General features: G+C 41.4%; 1 protein-coding gene across 1 annotated transcript in view; it reads right to left on the bottom strand.

Annotated features, from left to right (window-relative positions):
* AVL9 (AVL9 cell migration associated) overlaps nucleotides 1-17,903 on the bottom strand; it is a 43,638-nt gene that overhangs the window by 12,095 nt on the left and 13,640 nt on the right. Inside the window, exons 2-7 of the mRNA XM_018569058.1 lie at nucleotides 12,637-12,757; nucleotides 11,541-11,626; nucleotides 10,669-10,740; nucleotides 8,425-8,514; nucleotides 6,012-6,078; nucleotides 3,224-3,264 (exon numbers count right to left, since the gene is read on the bottom strand). Of these exons, the coding sequence (XP_018424560.1) occupies nucleotides 3,224-3,264; nucleotides 6,012-6,078; nucleotides 8,425-8,514; nucleotides 10,669-10,740; nucleotides 11,541-11,626; nucleotides 12,637-12,757 (477 nt within the window). The remainder of the gene's footprint in view (nucleotides 1-3,223; nucleotides 3,265-6,011; nucleotides 6,079-8,424; nucleotides 8,515-10,668; nucleotides 10,741-11,540; nucleotides 11,627-12,636; nucleotides 12,758-17,903) is intronic.

Below are 17,903 nucleotides of genomic sequence, written 5' to 3'. Positions count from 1 at the left end.
AGCTTGAACAAAATTAAAACCTGTGAGGAAAACACATTAAAAGTTTTATTATGGTAAACCAAACATGGGTTATATAGAGCAGGGATAGGCAACCCTGGCACTGCAGCTATGCTGAATCTACAAATCTCATCATGCTTCTGCCTTTGGGAGTCATGCTTGCGGCTGTCAGAGTCTTGCACTGATTAATGGGAATTGTAGTTGAACTACAGCTGGAGCAATGAGGTTGCAGACCCCCGATATAGAGGAATGTAGATTGAGGCATCAGAAACTGTTAAACGCAACATGCATACAGTTGCAGACTTACCACTTAAATGCCACTAATGCTGCACAAATTCAGATTAATCTTCAGATTCTACGGCAGAACAATGTTTACCATCAATGCAGATGGAAAAAATTATTGATAAAACGTATAATACATTTCCAGAAGTATTCGGAGAGTAAAAATATACTCTTCCCATTAGTTTGAGTTGATGTGTTACACTGACGCTGCTGCTGTCACATGCCGGCTCTATAGCTCAAGAACCGCTGATTGCTCAGCTCATGGCTTCTCCCTACTGAGAGTGGTGACAGTCACCACTGCCAACAGAGATTTCCACCTCTCTCTGTTCCTCCAGTGCTCATTAGAGGGACAGGCAGGGTAGGGGGCAGGCACAGCTGGCTCTAGAGAGGCAGATTCAGCTGTCAGACAGCCGGGTGGTTCCTGAAAATAATGTTGGGATCTTTCCTGCCTGCAGCGTGGCTCTGTGCTATCAGCATACAGCGGGCGGTAGACCGCTATATGATGAATTTTGGGTCACACCAATACATTAGTAAATATACTCCTGTGATCCAAAAGAGAACTGAAGCAAAAAAAAGGTTTTGCTATAGTTCTCTTTTAATTCACCCATTAGCCAAATGTATAGTGCCTTTTACTTCAGAGTAAAATTAAACTTTCAGAAAAAAAAAAAAACATCAATCGAAAAGGAGCAGTTTGGAACATTTTTCTCGAATGAACGAAATTCTAACCGTGAATGTGGGTTTCGTATGAGAAACTCTACCCTGTTTCCCTGAAAATAAGACCTACCCCGAAAATAAGACCTAGTACTATTTGTGGGAATTGCTAAAATATAAGACCTACTCCGAAAATAAGACCTAGTTGTGACCATTGCCAGGGCCGGTGGTGGCATAAGGGGGAACCTGAAGAGCCGCGGGAGAGAATCAGCGGTGCCAATGAAGCCAGCACTAGAGGAAGTGAGACGGCAGCACAGGGAGCAGAGCCGCATAAGCCGATGTTTACTCTATAGCGCCAACTCCTGTCACAGCTGGAGTGATACGAAATGCACTCTGCCTGTGAGGAATCTATAGTGAAAGTGCGTTTCACTTTTTCTGGTTACCAAATTGCTCTTGGAAAGGTACCCCTGATCACCCTATTCTTAACTTTGCCATTTTGGATTATTTCATTTGGATTTGCATTAACTTTGGATTGTTATACATTAAAAAAATATTTAAAAAAATAAGACCTACCCCGAAAATAAGACCTAGTGTGTTTTTGTGAGCCAAAAAAAATATAAGACAGTGTCTTATTTTCGGGGAAACACGGTATTCATTCAACTATCAAAAGTTATCAAACAACATTTCAAAACATATTCTACAATTTTCTGATGGCATTATCAATTGTTCACATGAGTTTTTTCATGAGCGTTCGTAAGAAAACCTGCCAGTGTTTGACCGGCCCAAGATAAAATACAGCTAAAAGCAACAAGTAGTTGACAGCAACTAATAGCCACTGCAGAAACTCTCTGTGGAAGCTCGCCCCCCTTCATGGCAGTGGAGGCACAAATTCTCTTCCCCTCTGGATCCCCATCCCACAATACAACGTCTGAGCTACCTAACTGAACACTCAGGTTCTGACATGTTCAATGGCGTGATTGTTTATATGCAAATAAAAAAACTTAGAAAAAGTTGCTATTTGCATACCAACATTAGAAGGTCTAGGCGACTCTCAGATGAGACTGCCTTCTGCAGCAACCAGTATGCACTCACAGCTGATGCTGTCAGCTACCAGTGCTGTAAGCTTTGTTCTTTTTATTCTACAACAAGTTTACTTTACTGTAAACTAAAGACAGGCATACACACATTTTCTTTGTTCAACCTGCGAGCTGAACGAAGAAACTACAACGGATACCTCCGTCAACATTTTTGAGCGTTGTTTCGAGGAATCTCCCCCGTTTCTATTGTATTCAGAATACACAAACAGAGCTTGCAGTAGATTGGCTGCAAGCACCATTCAGCCAAGACAGTGGCATCAGAAACAGACCAAAATATGCACCATGTACCGCGTTTCCCCGAAAGTAAAACCTACCCCGAAAATAAGACCTAGCACTATCGTCAGGGATTTCTGCCCGGCACGCCCCCCCCCGCCCGCACGCCCGCCCACTTGTCTGTGGCTCCCTGGACGGCAGAGCGGACAGCTGCAGCCAAGCCAGGTAAGACATCCCCCGAAAATAAGACCTAGTGTCTTTTTTCGTAGAAAAAAATATATAAGACACTGTCTTATTTTCGGGGAAACACGGTAGTATACCCGACTTAAAAAGAAGGAGAACTATGAGGTGTGTAATTTCCACTCATCCTCATAGTTGGAGCCGATCTGTGACAAAGAAGCTGTCACAGGTCGGCTCTATCGATCGGGAAGTGAGCAGAAACATGCACTGATCCGCTCACTTCCCGATAGTCACCGCTCCCCGCAGGGATTCCCACGCCCCTGATCCTCTAGGGCTGAGAGGAAGAACGGATGGGGGAGGGGGCGGGTACAGCCTGCTCTGCCTCTAGATAGGCAGAGCCAGGTGTCACTCACGCAGCTGGGTGGATTCAGACAGTATTGTCGGGATCTGTCCTGGCTGTGGCGCTCTCAGCATATCGCGGGCAATAGTGACGGGAGGATGCTAGTATATGGCCGCCCCATAGTTCTTTGCCCCATAGTCCTCTTTTAACTCCCGAATTATATGACTGAAATGAAACAAACAGTAAGAAAATGTTAAACTCCTGATCTGCATAAGATTTCTGGGTAGTAACACAATATATTGAAGCCACTAGATCTGTATTACCAGGACATACATTTTCTTTTTAGGAAGGAGAGGTAAACATGGTAGCCTCCATATTTCACCAAGTACATTTTCTTAAAAAAATGTATGCCGGTCATTTACACTGGTACAAAACAGCCTCACACATTATAATGGTGCCTCACCTTATGTCTAAATTGAAGTACCAGGTCCCGTGGAGATAGGCCTAGAAATAAGCATTCAGTATTTTAAATGGAGAAATCACCTTTCCTTCAGACAGTCATTTCATCTAGTTTTTTTTAGGGATATTTAGTCTTAGCAGAGTATTTGGAATCAGTTCACCATAAAAACGAATATAATGTCATGGAGATGAACAAAGAGAGATACGTTTGTAGTCCAGCATGGGTGACAACCATGACTCCCACCATACAACACAGAAGTGACTGTAGACACAAAGGGACAGGAAGTGTGTTATTTATGGGATTACTATGTGAAAATTAAGAGAACAAAGCCTTAAAAAAGAAAAATGAACGCAGTCACCACATCTAGGGACTGGTATGCTGCAATACATAACATTTTTGTCTTGGGGTTTAAATATACAATATATATGCTGTTCCCAAAATGTATCGATGTGTTTAGCAACAGAACTATTGCTCTGTTCTATGACAATCACAGACATGGTGTAAGATTTTACATCATGCTGGTAAATTTCTATAGTGGACTACACACTCGGGATCATTAATGCTGCATCCCATATCGAATATGACTGTCACAAGTCATGGTAAAAATTACCACACTTTTGGGAAGTATATAAATTGTGGCTTACGGCCATTGTTGTATGACTTCCTTTTATGCTTTTTCTCATGGTAAAAAATGCAGTAGATAAAGCAGACGAAAATAATCATTAACTCAATTGTTTACAAGGATAGCAGAACAGGGTGTGGCAGTGAAAAACACAGGCTGTGGCTTGTACAATACACAGAAAAAGTTGCAAGAATTTACCACTGTTCCACCTAAATTAGCGATAGAGGAATGCTTAATTTCAGGAACTAGAGATGATAAATCTGTGAAGGTTCTCATTCATCCAGGTCATGGTATATCTGGAAAAAATAAGTCAGGGCAACTGGACTTGCTGTATTTTTTTTTGACATTTTACTGGTCATCCAACCAGCTTTCTCAATTCAGAATGACTTCTATAAAATTCTCTGGGAATAAATATGGTGAATGTTGCTCCAATCTACATTATCTATTAGTTGCGATTAGGTGTTGATTACATTTGCATAATTGGAGCTTTGCAGGTTATTAACATCTCCCATATCCAATTATGCAAATGCAATCAACACCTGGTTGTGACTAACATTGTGTGGATTGAAGCAACATTCACCATATTTATTCCCAGATAATTTTTGTACAAGTCATTCTAAATTGAGAAAGCTGGTTGGATGACCAGTGAAATGTCTTCAAGAAAAATACAGCAAGTCCAGTTGCCTTGACTTATTTTTTTACAGATATAGATGATAAATTAAGAAAAACAAAATAGCTATTTTGCACAGACAGCTAAATACCTAGCAGCCAAACCCTTGCATACCTGTTCTGTGCAATTAAAGCCACTTAACCTCTGGAAATGTGTCCTGGATCTCATTATCCGAATTACAGGCCTCACAGCCCCATGGGATCCCTGGACATGTCCGTTTCATCTCATCAATGACTTGTTGGAGAGGTATATGAAAACTTTAATCGCCAACAGGTTGAATGCAACAAAATCTCTAATATTGGAAATCACCCAACACCCCCAAGTATAAAAAAATGGCTTCTTAAAGTAAATAAGATCCTGAAGAGCTCACAAATTTGACAGGTGATAAGCTTGAAGGGTTCCATAAAACTTGGACCTGATGGATTGATTTTACAACTACAGATACTTATCTTGGATTGATTACAACTGCCGATTGACTATTGCTGTAATGATAGATACATAGCTTTTGACCCGGACTACAGCTAAATAGGTCTATGGTTAAGTCCTTGTCTTGTGTATTGACCTGATCCTCTCGGGTGCTATGTTATGTAATGATAGGTATGTTAAATATGCGTTTCATCAATATTTACCCTTTATTTATACTTGCAACATTGGCCTACATACTGGAATCAGAGGAACTATTGCAGTTATAAATGGAAAGCTTTTCTTGCACTGTGTAATGAAATTGGCTAATGCCACATATCACTCCTGTGTATTTTTTCTTAACTGATCACATTTAAAGCATACAGGAAAAAAAAAAAAACCTATGTGCAGTACATGCGCACTCCCCTTTGATCTGTTACTTTTTTTTTTAAATTCCAAAACATCTTTATTGGGTAAGAACACGATATATCAACAGTATCACACTACAACACATAACAATGCAGGCGTAATGCAATAAAGTCCAGTTGACAAACAGTAAAGTAAAAGCTGCAAAACAAGTACTAACTCATCGAACATCACATAACATAGGTTCTAAGATATCAATGGTACTCGACATAGAAGAGCGCAACGTGCATCACATTCGGATCTGTTCTTTTAAATGCTCTGCAAATATAGAAAAATATATTTTGATCTGCCAGAAATACACTCAGCTCCTAAGTCCTGCTAAAAGGCTGACAGCACATAGCTTGTGTGTGGACTAAGTGGTGTCAGCCCTGCCCAGTGAGTTTTACTAAACTACTCAGTCATTCTCACAGGCTAATCATTCTGTAGTCCAAGATAAGAACTAGAAGGGCTCTTTGAGATAACACACAATGTGTCAAGATAACACAGGACAGCTCTGCATTTCTGACAGAGTAAAGGTTTTTTTTTGCACTTATCAAACAGATATAACAAAATGCTTTCAGTGGTAAAATGAACAGACTGAAAGGGAGCAATAACAGACGTTCATTGTTTGGGTTTACATACACATATACAGCTTAGGCAGACAACAGAAGGGGGTAAAAGGAACAACTTACCCAGATACAATTGTGATCCTTCTAATGTACTCCATGTAAATGAGCTATTCATATGATCATACAGTTCCTAAAAAGAGATAAATCATTTTAGACCACATGCAGTAAAATGTGTTTGTTCTGACTTTAACAGTTGTCAATGGTCATTCCCCATCCCTTTGTTGCCTACTGATATTGTACGGATTGAAGATAATCTCCCAGCAGATATGAAGCTGAAAGACGGCATAAACAATGTTATTTCTCTTTTCTATTCTACTAGTCCATCAATCCACCATATAATGGAGAAACTTTAAAAAAAATGTTGTTAGGTCGAAACCCAAATTTTTTTTTTTCTAACCCATTTAAAAAAAAAATATATATTTTTATTTTTCTGTTGGGGGCTCTGGGAATCTCAGGGGGTCTAAACAGACCCCTGATATTTCCCTTTTGAAATAGAAAAAGAGAATGAGGACACAGAGTCCTAAATCTTTCTCTGAAGCCCCTGTGATAAACAGGAAGCCTCTGTACTAAGTGCTCCTGTCCAATCATAAAGTGTGGATACAGTATGAGTTACTATGTCCACAATCAAGAATGACCAGGAAGTGATGTAGAGCGCTTCCAGTTCATTCATAACTGGGAACACAGTAAACATACTATGTTGAGTGCTTGGAACTGCTCTTCATTCTGACCCATTCAGTTGACACAGGAAGCTGAGCGGGCGGTGCGGGCAGGAGAGCTTGGCGTCCTGTGACATGGCTGACAGCTGACTCCTCCCCCTCACCACCGGCTGAGCTTCTTGTGACAGCCGACTCCTCCCCTCTCTCTATCCTGAGTCTTTGCTCGTCAAAGGAGGCCAAGTGAGGCGGTGCAGGAGGCCTCCTGTGACAGCACTGACAGCGCTATCCTCTCTGCCCCGCTTGGCTTCCTGAAGGTTTCCCTCCTCCCCGCTGGATGCTGCTCCATGTCAGAGGGGACACAGAGCAGCGCCCAGTGGGGAGGAGATAAACTAGAGATGCACCGCAATTTCGGCCCAAAAAATTGTACTTTCTGCATTTTGCCCAAAGTACCATTTTATGCCGATATGTTTCGGTGGCCAAAAATTCAGTGCATCCATAGTGAAGAACATGGCTGCTTCCATAGATACTATGGGAAACTGAGTGTAAACATGAAGGTTTTTACTTACAGCATTATAAGGTGAAAAAAAAAAGGTAAGAAAGCCTGAAAAGAAAAGTAAAGCAGCCACCACATCTCAAGGCTGGTAAGCTGCATTATACACAACTTCGGTTTTTGGTTTAGTATAAATATGATTTAATCAGTTTTTTGTTCTTATAAAACCATTAAAAGCTAAAAAGAGAGAGATAAATGCATATAGAAGTGCGGTTATATTTGCCAAAGGATTTGTAATTTTGCCCATCCAGTCCTGAGATTTCCATGGCTCCGCCACACAGAACAACCCTGTCTGGCAGGGGAGGGAACCTGCTGTTTCTCTGCTGCAGTTTCACTTTCACATCTCCTCCCCACCCAGTGACTGCAGAGTAAACATTAGCAGCACAGTGATGAGCTCGTCTCCGTTTCTCTTCCTATCAACAAGCTCCGTGCACTGAAGCATTGGCTCCTGCTCCCCCTCCATGAGCTCTGCTGTACAAGGACTGCAAGATACCAAATCAAATTCAACCCCTTACATTGCTTGTGTTTAAATAAAATACATTGAATTATGTATTGATGATTACATAGCTGTATTAATAAGTGACTTTTATATCGGAGTGGAGTTCAGCTTTAAATGTATGAGCACTATAAGTATCTGAATCTGTCTATAAATCAGCTTTACATAACCTCCTGCACGGTATGCCTCAGAGCGGGAGAGATAAGAGTCAATGTTATCAGCCACTCTAGTGCAATGTACAATGAGAGCCTACTAACAAGAGAGGAGTAAAGTGATGACCCCATTGGTGTTTTGATAGTCCTTCACTATCCAGTCAGCGGGCTAGGTGTAGGTTGGGGACCTAGCTGTGATGCACAACTTCAGTGGAGAAATGTTAGGCCACCGACCTGGTTTTCTAGTCTTGCCCAAACAGTCATATCTTGTTAGGTTAGGCCAGAGGTGAGCAACTCCAGCCCTCCAGCTGTGCGTTAACACCGAACACAACATGCCTCTGCCTATGGGAGACATGCCTGTAACGGTCAGTCTTACAATGCCTCAAGGGACTTCAAGTTCCACAACAGCTGGAGTTGCCCAACCCTGGTATAGACAGTGGCTATATAGGTATTTCAACTGTTTCTTTTACATTTTTGTCTGGAATTCACCTTTAAACAGCGCAAAATCAATTGGATTTTCAGGACAGAAAAGTCACTGTGGATAAAGAAAAAAGAACTGGAAAAAAACAAGACTATTAGGCACTCGGGTTATATTTCTTTAGTGTGGGGGTGTGCTACATACCTTTAGAATTGATATCTGTGAAAAATCCTTCTCTTCAAAATAGGCATGAGTGATTAACTGAAGTTTTGCTTGAAGTAATCCATAAAGTGGCTGCAAAGAAAAAATAAAAGCAAAATAATTCTATTACACTAACCCAATTTGACCAATTTTACTCATACACATGTAGAATAAGCATCACCAAAACGTCAGGACTGAAGAGTAGTTATATAAAAGCCATGAGACCCATTTTCAATTTTTTATTTTTTTTTAACACATTGCATCCTGCATTTTCTCAAATTACACTAAAATAGAACTTGAAAATGAACTTCCCTGGAGCATTTTATTTCCATTCACACATTAACAAATCGTCTTCTATGTGACTCACTTCTAGCCATATGCTGCAAAGTCTTTCAACAGTTTCCCTCCTGACTTTATTGCAATATACTGTATCAGGAAGCAAGGCTAACAGGATTAGAGCTCAGCGATAAACAGGAGAGGAAAGCTTAGTAAACCGAATGTGAATCAGGAATCCATCATTCCTTTAGGGGGGCAGGGGGAAGTAGGGTTTATTAGGATAACAGCTTTCTATGTCTTAACAGCCAGAGTAATTAAAATTGGACAACTTCAGTTGCCTTCATGATGGGCTTCTTAGCTCCCTGGGATAACCAAAAACCAAGGTTTACTGACGGATGGTCTGCCCCCTCCCAAGAGCAGGATCATTTAAGCAACCTAATCTTGAAAGTTCAGGATTTTTGCTGATCTGTAAAATTTAGGAACCAGGGCATTTACAAAAATAATGCCAAAAATGTATGGTTTTAAGGTGTACTGGCTTCCTGGCTATATAGATTTGTCCAGCCTTGGGATAAGGAGTGCCAAACCAGAAAAGTATTAAGGCACACCTGGTTATAACATAAACCCTTAGTATTTTCCAGCACACTGTAGACTCAATCCTTCCTCCTATGGTGTAAGTACGGAGATCGTAAATTAATTTTCAATCCTAGAAGATTTTGCCACCAGGAGGGACTGTAGCAGAAAAGCACTTGCATCTCTCAATGCAAACCCTTCCAGAGATTTGCACTACACCACTGACAGGTCCCAGCATTCACAGTGTTCACTCAGTAGTGTCCATTTCCACAGAAGGCATTCCTTTTTACCAAAGTTCACTCACCAGTTTCTACACTATATTCTGTAGTAGTTCTTCTCCCAAGCTACACAAAGTTTTCTGCTACTTCCCAGTCAAACTAGGTTCTCTGGCAAATTGTCTCGAATACAACATTTTCTGATGGCTTTCCCCCATTGGAAAAACTATGCACTCTGGCAGCTCCCCACTTACCGCTAAACATTTCTGGCAGCTCTTCCCAACTCTCTACACTAGATTTTCTAGCAGCTATCCTTTCACCGGAACATTCTGGCTACTGCCTTGTTGCCGCCTTCTTCTTCTCAAGTCTTCTGCATTTTGCATTTAACATTCTCCACAACACTGCACCACTCTTCCTGGCTCTGCCATGACTGGCACCTTTCTAATACGCGCCACCTCTTGTCATAAGGGCGCCAAGGTTGGTATAAATAACTGCATTCCCACTACTCACCTATAGACCGTCTGTAAACCATCATTCCTCCAACAAAAAAGGAAGGAAGGACTGTTACTACATTACCTAGTAGTTGTTGTAATGCTTAGCAAATCCTCCAACACAACATGTAGCACTGCACCTTGTTTGCATTGCCAAGTCCCTTCTGTCTAGTTTCCGCATCACAGGAAAATATAAAATCATAAATCCCCACACTGCTCTACCCTTCAAGCACAATCACTTCCTGTTCTGCTTCTTCTCAGTCAGATTCCATTCTACCCACCACACCTCTGGCAACTATTGGTTCACATTTTGTCTCCCTCCATTACCAGCAGCTACTACTTTTACCCCTATCCCCACCCCCTCATCATGATCACCCCCTGCTTGCTTCAGCAAAAAAATTTAAATACATATCCACTCATCAACACCACACCAAGGTCAGCCTCCCTCTCCATCATTATGTAAGAGTTTACAACGGCCAGGCTTGAAATCTGTACCAAAAGCTTTCTAGATTGGTGAAATTAGTCTTGTTGAGATTACAGTTAGGCACCAGCTGCTTGAAGTCTATAGAATGAAGACATATATTATTAATGGCCTCGCATTATTCTGCCTAGCAATACAGCCCATGCCGCTGATGCTTTAATATGGATGAATCACTTTGTGCATTCTTTGGAAACCGTAAAAAACAGTGTCTTACCAGCTGACTCAAAACACAAACACTTTTCTGTACAGTTTCCCGGGTAACATCTGCTTGACGTACTTTCAAAGTCTGCAAAGAACAGAAAACATTTCAAATTAGAAAATTATTTTCATCATAAAAAGCTTTAAAAGAATACAAGCTAAATAAAAAAGAAATGAGATAGATAGATAGATAGATAAATATATCTATCTATCTATGTAATAAAGAGCAATAATAAAGTGACAGACCATTAAAAAATATAATAATCATAAATCTCAGATGTGATAAGCAAATTTCCTCATGCCTATATGCATAAGCTGGCCTCCAAACATTCTAGGCCACAGCTCTAATCAGAATTAGTGACTGTACAGACATTTTTTCAACTGATGGTATCCTGAAAAAACCATTAGCAGGATTCATCCTACTTCCCCCTTGGAAGCTTATTCAGAGAAGCAACAAGCTGCTGCTTAAAAAAGCTCAGTGTTCTGTACTTCCTCAGCAGCTATGAAAGCATTGCCCTGTCATTGAGACACGGCATGGGCGAGTACAGGAAACAAAATTAGTGTGCATCTGGATGACCACAAGGGCACGTTTGCAAAACCAAAATCTCTGCATCCACTCAAGTGCCCTGCATCTAAATGATGGCTTCATTTGTACATAAAGATCCCTGGAGTCTGTCAGTCAAACATGAAGCAAGCCCATGACGAAGTGCGTTACTGTATCTGCCAAATGCAATTCACTGCTCACCTAAGCAAGCCTTTACATTGGTATGAACATGCATTCTTTTCTTTGTATGTTGAATCAGGCCCTTAAAAACAAATCTGAAAACAGAGGACACATTATTAAAAAAAAAAAAAAAAAAAAAAAAAAAAAACACAAGAAGGAAATACCTTTGCTTCAATCTGTCTGTAACAAGAGACGCCATAAACGGTCTTCCGTTCCCCACTTCTTGGCGGGAGGTGAAAAAATATTGTGTCTACAAAGACCAAAAAAAAAACATTTATTAGATCTAAAATGTTTCATCTGCAATGTGTAGTGGAAAAACTAACATAGTAATAGATTTTCAGGTTAAAACTACTACTTGAGTATATCTAAAACCAAGTTAATGTTCCTTTTCATAATAGTATTTATCTTGTAGCATTAGGCCCCATTCACACGTGTGCGTTCCATGAACACGGGCGAGGTGCACATTCGTGAAAAAAGGGCAAAATTTGCAACATACTTGCGTTAATTTCTAATAGCACCAAAACCTAGCCAGCAAGATGCGTGTTTTTTGTTCTGTTTGCGTGTGAAAACGTGCACAAACGCAGAAGCAAAAAACAGGGAACACGTGTCGCGCAAAATACTGCAGGAGCTTTTTTTAATGCAGAAACGCACACAATACTTTTTTTGTTATTTCTTTTTTCATTGTTAATTTTTTTTAACACTGTTTTGAGGTAACTCTATTGCCATCACAAGCTGCTGTAGCCATGAGCTTATTTAAACCATGTTTGGGCTGGATGTAGGACTTATGTTCAGAGTCCTGAACTGGTTAAAAAACCTTGTGCATTGTGTAGCAAACATTTAACTAGTCGGTACTGGTAATAAATGAACACATGTTGAGCGTTACTTGAGATAAACATAAGGTTACCAACCCAAGGGGCAACCTGGACAAAACAGCTTTTATAATGCAGTTCAAACAGTAAATCCCTACTCCAGCCAAGCCTTTTTATTTTAAGATAGAGTACGGAAAGGTGTGCTGTCACTACTTGCAAATAACTGCCCCTAGACGCAAACAGTTTAAATCCAGGGGCAATTGTACACATGTAACTGTTGCATGTCCTAATGAAATGCAAATGGCCGCGAACAACTGGCGGTGCTGCTAGCTTTCATTGATTTTTATAAAGCTTACGTTTACTGAATGACTGAACGTATTTAGGTACTTTACCACATCAAACAAACTAACCTTAGTGAAAAGCTAACAACATTAAAGACATATGATATTACCTTCTTGAAAGTTGTGTGCACCATCTGGCAATGCAAGAAATGGCAGGTACTTCCATTCTCCTGGTAAGATGTTGCTGTCATGTCCTTCCCCAGGGATCAAGGGTGGGTAAGAAAACTCTACCTGCACAAAAACATGAGTTAAATGAAAAAAAAAAATACGCCATTAAGCACTTAGTTGATCTAAATATGTGTCCTAAATATAGAATAAAAACTGGAGAATAGCCGAAGGAGGCAGCAGAACAAAGAGTAGGGACACACAAGCTGAGGGACCAAACAGCCCTGTTGTCCATGCACCACCACAGACAGGGACACAAGGCATACAAAATACACTTGAACAGGATTTGCAATTTACCAAATACAATTCCAAATAGACAAACCCTTAAAGCAATCCTCTCATAGAAAAAGAAGGCTGCCATTGCTGACCACCTTCTGCAAATTCTAGTTTCCTGGCTGTAAAGGTGCCCATACACCTTACAATTATCTGCAGATTTTCCGTGGTCAGATGGAAAAAGTGCAACAGATTGGCCCAGGTGGAGATTACTCCATCCACATAGTTAAGTGCAGATGGAGGAATCTGTTGCACCTTTTCCATCAGCCTCTTCCTCCCTCCATTTCGGTGGTTAGAGGATCATAGACATCATCTAATGAAGGGCCCATAGCCTGCATTATAAGTGAGGACACTCAACGAGTATGAGCAGAGGTGGAGAGAGGCAAGTGCTGACTGCCAGGAGAGCGAGGATTAGGCAAGTAAAAGTCCGCTATTCCATACCCCTTGACATAAATGAACAGTTAACCTAACTGCAGGAGTAGTTTGCTTTTTTTAATTGGAGATAGACTTTAATTCAGGGTGGATTTCTGATACCATATTAAGAATAAAAATGCCAAAACTTGTTAACCAACTTATTTACAAAATTTTTAAAAAGTATAGGTAAACTAAATCACTAAGATCTTATGTAAGCTTCAACGTGTTAATGTCATTTCAGAAATTGTTTTCTATATTTTTTAATTTACAGCTTTCATTTAAAGAAGAACTCTGGGCATAGATAATCCTAACCCTTGCAGTGGGGCTACACCATTATCACCTAAGGTAGCCAGTAACAGCACTGATGCAGAGCTGACACTGGATTAAGTCCATGTAGTAAGTGGCTACAAGAGCCTGGAAGTGATCAGCAGCACTGAGGTGTAAAAGTAGGTTGCCAAAAAGAAGATAAAATCATAGCAATTGTTTCTAATACACAGTGCTTTAGCAAAGTAATGTCCTCTAGTTAGGGTTTACTTCTATTTTAAAGTGTATTTCCACTTTTGCAGCCAAATTGGTATAACACATTTTGTATTTATCAGATAAAAACACAATCCCCAAATTTGAGTCCCAAGACTTTCTATTGGGACAGACCACTGTGAAAGGGCCAAGAAAAACCTGGAATCAGCCATCTTGTCTGATTAAAACATCTAAAAAAGACAAGATTTTTTTTTTTTTTAAAGAAGAACTAAGGGGTAAGTGTTTTTCCCCATAGTTCTACTTAGGGTCACGGGAGGACATAAACTAGCGTCCTCCCGTGACCCAAAGCTCAGTATACCGCGAGCTACAGCTTGCGGTATACTGAGACCGCCGCAGCCGGGACGGATCCTGACATTACTGGTGAGATCCATCCAGCTGCGTGAGTGACAGCTGGCTCTGCCTATCTAGAGGCAGAGCCAGCTGTAACCGCCCCCTCCCCAGTTTGTTCCTCCAGTTAGCGCTGGCGGATCGGAGTGGGGAGGGGGCAAATCCCTGCAGGGAGCCATGAGTGACAGTCATGGCTCTCTGTAGGGACATGACCGAGAAGTGAGCGAGCGACAGTATGTGTTCGCTCACTTCCCGGCGCGCGACAGTTTTATTGTCACACGTCGGCTCGAACTATGAGGTTGAGTGAAAATCACTCACCTCATAGTTCTCCTTTAAGTTATTTTTCAGTATGCTATGTAAATAGGAGCAGATAACGAACATATTGAGGGGTTTTCTCAAATTTGACTGCAAAAGTGGAAATACACTTTAAAATGACCAACACTTATACCAATATAGCAGCCTATGCACATTGAACTGCCTTGCAAATTACAGAGGGAAAAACACCAAAAGATCACCCCCAACACATATGCAAACACTTATATCCTGAGAGTGTAGCAAGTAAATGTTATGTTTTATAGTTTGTTTATATTTGCACAGCCAATTGATAGCGATCATCAAATATTGTACAAAAGTTGCCTGAACTAATAACTTATTCACCATTTAATTTGTTGAAATACTCCCTACGATCTTATAGATCTCTGGGACCTCTGTGGCAATATCTCAATCTCATTTCCCTTTTCAGCCCACCTGCCACAGTCATAAGGGAGTGTCATTCCTTCTACAGCATTTTTCATTTATGTTAAAGCTCAAATTTAGTCTTTTTTGTTTTGGTGGAGATACAGCACCAAACACATTAGTTTACGTGTAATGGTTTGTTTCCCATCTCCTGCAGACTGCTGCTTTCTGTAAAAATCATGCTGCCTTCATAGCCGTCAGATATTGCCCTGGTGCTGTACGGGTTAGCAGCAGCCGCTGCTAGAGTGAAGAATGATGCTGCTTGCCCTCTCCACCATTAAGAGAACTCTTATTACTATTTTCCCACAAAGCATTGCATTCTGTAAAAGGGCAGTGGAGATCCTGTGATTCATTCACTCTTCCATTTACAGAATGTAATGCATTGTGGAAGAATAGTAGTACAAGTTCTCTGAATGGAGGAGAGGGCACGGAGGGACATGAAGGCTGCTGCCAATTTATAAAATAACAGAATATAGCCACTCAGGGCAACATCCAATGGCTACTAAGGTGGCATGAGCAGATGAGATTTAGAATGAGCTGCAGTCTGCAGGAGATAGAATACACACAACTACACATAACAAATGTGTTTGGTGTTGTATCCCAATAAGAAAAATGAGCAAACTTCAGTTTTAGGACCCATACACTGAAATTAAAATACATGCTTAAAGGTGCGTCTGGAAGCATGTCATTCTTCGCTATGGCTGAATACACACCTAGAAGTTTAGCAGCCCCATTGAGTCTAGCTGCGTTTAGACAGACAAGTGTTTTCTGCATCCTGGGACCATTCAACTCGGTTCTACAATCGCCAAACACACGCAAGTGCATGAAAAAAAATTATCTAAAAACTCGGCTAAACTATGGAACATATAAAGCACAGGAAAAAGTGACATGGGAAGCATAAAAGTCACTTATACTTGCCAGATAACGTTTCCTGTGTTTAACATAGGGAGCCTGTTACATGAGGCCTTAACCATTTCAGGACCGCAATACGTAAATATACGACAGGCCACAGAAGTGGTTATCTCAAGAACACAGCTGCCCCTACCCCCTCCGCCGGTTTCACCGGGCTCAGCTGTCCCCCGTGCGGGCCCGGGATCGGCACGGCGGGTCTCCCCGTAATGATCAGAGAGAGATCAGAAGGCTTCTAGCCGCTGATCACTGGACCCAGAAGTGTATTACATCACTTTCGGTCTCACTATTTACGTTCTCTGGCTCTTAGAGCCAGGAGAAGAAGCTGGGGAAGCAGATCTCTGCTTCCTCAGCTTATTTGGAGTCTCTAGGTGACATTAGAGGTCTGAAAACCCCTGGCGGATGACAGCCGCCGATAGACAGGCCCGATCTCAGAAACAAGTTGCTGGAAGACAGCTCAGGTAAGTCTGCACTTTGCCACACATGGTGCTCTATAAATGTATTGCTGGGATTTGTAGTCGTCTGTAGCTGATGGTACATGGTGCTGTATATTATACAGAGCAATGTACCATCAGCTATAGAGGAATACAAATCCCAGCAATACATTGTACACTGTATGTATAATGTATTGCTGGGACTTGCTGGAAGACAGCTCAGGTAAGTCTGCACTTTGCCACACATGGTGCTCTATAAATGTATTGCTGGGATTTGTAGTCGTCTGTAGCTGATGGTACATGGTGCTGTATATTATACAGAGCAATGTACCATCAGCTATAGAGGAATACAAATGGACGTGTTGTCCTCCTATATAGCTGGTGATATTCGGCATTGCGCTGTATAGAGGACTACAAATCAAGGAATAATACAGCGCAATGCAGAATACCGCCAGCTGTAGAGGAGTACAACAAATCCAAGCAATAGTACATTATACAGTGGTGCAATGCCGAATACCACTCGCTAGAGAGGACTACAACTCCCAGCAATATTGCATTATACAGCACAATGCATCAATAGTACATTATAAAGCGCAATGCAGAATACCGCCAGCTATAATGTACTATTGCTGGGATTTGTATTCCATTATAGCTGGTAGTATTCTTCATTGTGCTGTATAAATGTACTATTGCTGGGTTTTGTAGTCCTCTATAACCCATGCCATTCTGCATTCATTGCTGTATAATTTTACACTTTTCATTTCACTATATTGCACACTTTTTTTCCTTCCACCGCTCCAAGCTTGCTCCTGTGATGGACTGCAATCTCAATACAAACTAGTAGCCCATCACTGGAGCCATTTTTAAAAATGTATTTTATTATTTTATTTTTTTATCCGATTAATCTAACTTAATAAATCGGCTAACTAATCGATTTTGAAAATAATAGTTAGCTGCAGCTCTACCCCTGATGTCTTCATAAAGAGGACCTGTTACACCCTATTACATAAGGGGGTTGTTAGCCCCCTATGTGATAGCAATAAAGTTAGTGTATAAACATTTAAAAAAGGAGAACTATGGGGTTAAGGCTTTTCCCCATAGTTCTCCTTAGGGTAACGGGAGGACACAAACTAGCGTCCTCCCGTCACCCTAGGCTCAGTATACAGCGAGCTGCAGCTTGCGGTATACTGAGACGCCACAGTATACGGCGATCTGCAGCTTGCGGTATACTGAGACACCACAGTATACGGCGAGCTTCTGCTCACGGTATACTGAGCCTAGGGAGCCTAGGGACAATTGTGCCGGGATCCGCCCAGCTGCGTGACTGACAGCTGGCTCTGCCTATCTAGAGGCAGAGCCAGCCCCCTCCCCCGTCCGTTCCGATCGGAGCGGGGAGGGGGGAATCCAGCACCTCCCCTGTCACGGCAGAGAGCCGTGACAGAATCGAGAGGTGAGCGAACGCCCGTATGTGTTCGCTCACCTCCCGATCTACTGAGCCGACCTGCGACAGTCTTATTGTCACAGGTCGGCTAGAACTATGAGGTGACTGAAAAGCACTCGCCTCATAGTTCTCCTTTAAGTAA

Source organism: Nanorana parkeri, unplaced genomic scaffold (assembly GCF_000935625.1).
Source record: "Nanorana parkeri isolate BGI_ZX_2015 unplaced genomic scaffold, ASM93562v1 scaffold1281, whole genome shotgun sequence".
In the NCBI taxonomy this organism is placed as follows: domain Eukaryota; kingdom Metazoa; phylum Chordata; class Amphibia; order Anura; family Dicroglossidae; genus Nanorana; species Nanorana parkeri.
The sequence above is the reverse complement of the archived record's forward strand: the minus strand, read 5'-3'. Positions and strand labels throughout refer to the sequence as shown.